At 38.4% G+C, this 2788-nt stretch overlaps 1 protein-coding gene across 1 annotated transcript; it reads left to right on the top strand.

Annotated features, from left to right (window-relative positions):
* The first annotated feature begins 254 nt into the window (after positions 1-254).
* LOC150079755 (general transcription factor II-I repeat domain-containing protein 2A-like) lies at positions 255-734 on the top strand. Its single transcript, XM_090383220.1, has one exon. The coding sequence runs from the start codon at positions 255-257 to the stop codon at positions 732-734; it is 480 nt and encodes a 159-aa protein (XP_090239346.1).
* Positions 735-2788: the final 2054 nt, after the last annotated feature.

Raw genomic sequence — 2788 nt, forward strand, 5'->3', positions numbered from 1 at the left:
GTGTGTCCAGAGAAAGCACACTTATTCAAAGATATTTCATTAACCAGGAACACAGGAACACTGTTGCTGAACGGATTGATGAAATGTGAAGTGATTTGAAACAACAGTTGAAGGCCACATCATCAAGATTTGAACATTTTTCTATTGCTATTGATAAGACCGTTGACATCACTGGAATAGCACAGCTTGCGGTTTTTTTCAGGGCTTGTGACAGTGAATTTAATATTTATGAGGAACTGATTGAACTGATCCCCATGCATGATACTACAACAAGCCAGAACATCTTTGAGAAAGTCGAGCAGGTTCTGCATGACTATAGTTTGGATTTGGGTAAACTTGCATGCTTATCTACCGACAGTGCTGCGAATATGGTTGGCAGTCATAATGGTGTTGCTGCCATGTTAGAAACAGAAATAGACAATTCGCACCCAGATTCATCATTTGCATATTTTCACTGCATTATTCATCAACAAAATTTGTGTTCAAAGATTTTAAAATTGGATCATGTGCTTAGTTTGGTCACAAAGACAGTGAACTATATCAGAGGCCGTGCTCTCAACCACCATCAATTCAGCCAGTTTTTGGAAGATATGGATAATCAGTTTACCGATGTTCCATCCTACACAGAAGTCCGCTGGTTATCATGTGACAAAGTGCTGAAAAGGTTTTATTTGTTCAGACAAGAAATAATTATGTTTTTGGAAATGAAAGGTCAAAACACGGATGAAATATAACATGAAGGTTGGCTCCAGGATCTGGCTTTTGCTGTGGACATTACTGCACAATTAACTGATCTTAATTGGAAATTACAAGGTAAAAACAAACTCATCACTCAGTTGTATGATGACATCAAGTGCTTCATTACAAAACTAAGCTTATGGACGTCACAGTTGTCAAATGAAAATTTAGTTCATTTTCCTAATTGCAAAGAGCTGAAAAACACTGCCAATACTGAGTCTCTATTTAGCTTTGCTAAGTATGACAGTCACCTGGAATTGTTGTCAAAAGAATTTCTGAAAGATTTCGTGATTTCTCATCTTTTGAACACCACTTTGCATTATTCTCAGCAACATTCACCTTTGATGTTGCCGTCTTGGCAGAAAGACTGCAGATGGAACTAGTAGAAATGCAGTCGGATTCTACACACAGAGCAAAGTATCTTTAAGTGGGGGATACCTCGTTTCTTTTTATTTTCTTTTCTCGTTTCTTTTTATTTTCATACCTTCCTGAAAAGTTTAAAAACTTGAGAAAGTATGCCACAAGGATTATGGCAATGTTCGGTTCTACCTATGTGTGTGAACAGTTATTTTCCTTCATGAAATCAAGAGAAACTTCTCAGAGAACAAGACTGACTGATCAACACCTATCATCTCTGATGAAAGTGGGAACTGCACAGACATTTCAGCCAGACAGCGAAAAAAATTTCATTAAAACGAGGTGTCAAGACACAGGACAAAACACTAAAAACAGTCGTTAATAAATGTTCATTTTGAACTGTTGTAATTTTTGTACAATTTATTTGTTGCTGTTGCATACAAATCTATATTGCCGTTTAAAATTTCGTGTTTTTTTTTTTTTCTTTTGTTAAACTACTTCATTACTTTGCATTCATGAATGTGGCTAGCCGCTAAACCATTTGTACGCACATTGTATGTTTCTACGTTTAAGTAATAAAAATATTCTGCAATAATTTTTATTAAATGACTTCAATTAGTTGTCGTGCGCGACCCTCACGACAACACAAATGTAACCTATATGACCCTCTGGGGACCCTCAGTTGGACATACCTGGTGTACATGCACTTTTTCCTACTCTAAGTTACCCTAACACATCCCATGTATTTAATTGTTCCACCATGACTCCCACCATTCCTGTAAATCTCGATTATCTTGCTTTCCGGGCTAGTGCTCATTCTAATAGAAGTGGTGCAAGAATCACTTTTGCCTCTGCCTGTGGCCACTGTTATCCTTTTACTCTGTGTATCACCAAAGCTAGCAGTTTTTCGACCAACCTAACACTGCCTCGATATCATCAGCAGATATCTTTTGACCTGACAAGTACAGGTCAATGTTGAAAAAAATTCGTGAGTTAGGTTTCAATCTCTCGTGTCAACAAGCACAGACCAGGCTGAAAAAAATTCAACCCCTTGAGCCTTGCACAATCTCTGCAGGACTGAATTGATCGACAAGGTGCTCATCATGTTCTTCCTCCTATCGTTTCTGGGCAGAATTGCAGACACTTTCACGTTCAAACCTAACTCACGAATTTTTTTCAACATTGACCTGTACTTGTTGAGTAAATCTGCAGATCTCTTACTCTTAAAGTCATTGGTTCCGATGTGTACAACAACATCACCTTTTGTGCCCTTAAAACATGATATCTGCTCTAAGACTTCAACATTTGCCTCTGGCAGACATACGTTGGTCCTGTTCCACCTATCCTTCTTGCATAATATATTTCCCAGCTCCCTGATAATAGAGTCACCAACAATAACAACTTATTTGGGACCAGCGCATTCTGCCTTGGAGGTTGACTCTGTTTTGTGTGATGCACAAAAGTGAGCTCTGTCGTTGAGCTGGGCAGCTGAGAGCTTGATGGGCTCTCATATTAATTTCTTCGAGTGAATTTAACCTACAACTCCAGCTCTCATGTACTCCAATCAGAACGCTGAGTTTGAGTGTAACTTCTTAACACTCTACACACCTAGCACACACAAAGGCATCCTCCTTGGCTAGACCATGTCCTGTTTTAGAAAGTCAGCAAATATTTAACATTTCGCACATTTTTT

Source organism: Mastigoproctus giganteus, chromosome 10 (assembly GCF_048544385.1).
Source record: "Mastigoproctus giganteus isolate SK-2022 chromosome 10, ASM4854438v1, whole genome shotgun sequence".
NCBI lineage: Eukaryota > Metazoa > Arthropoda > Arachnida > Uropygi > Thelyphonidae > Mastigoproctus > Mastigoproctus giganteus.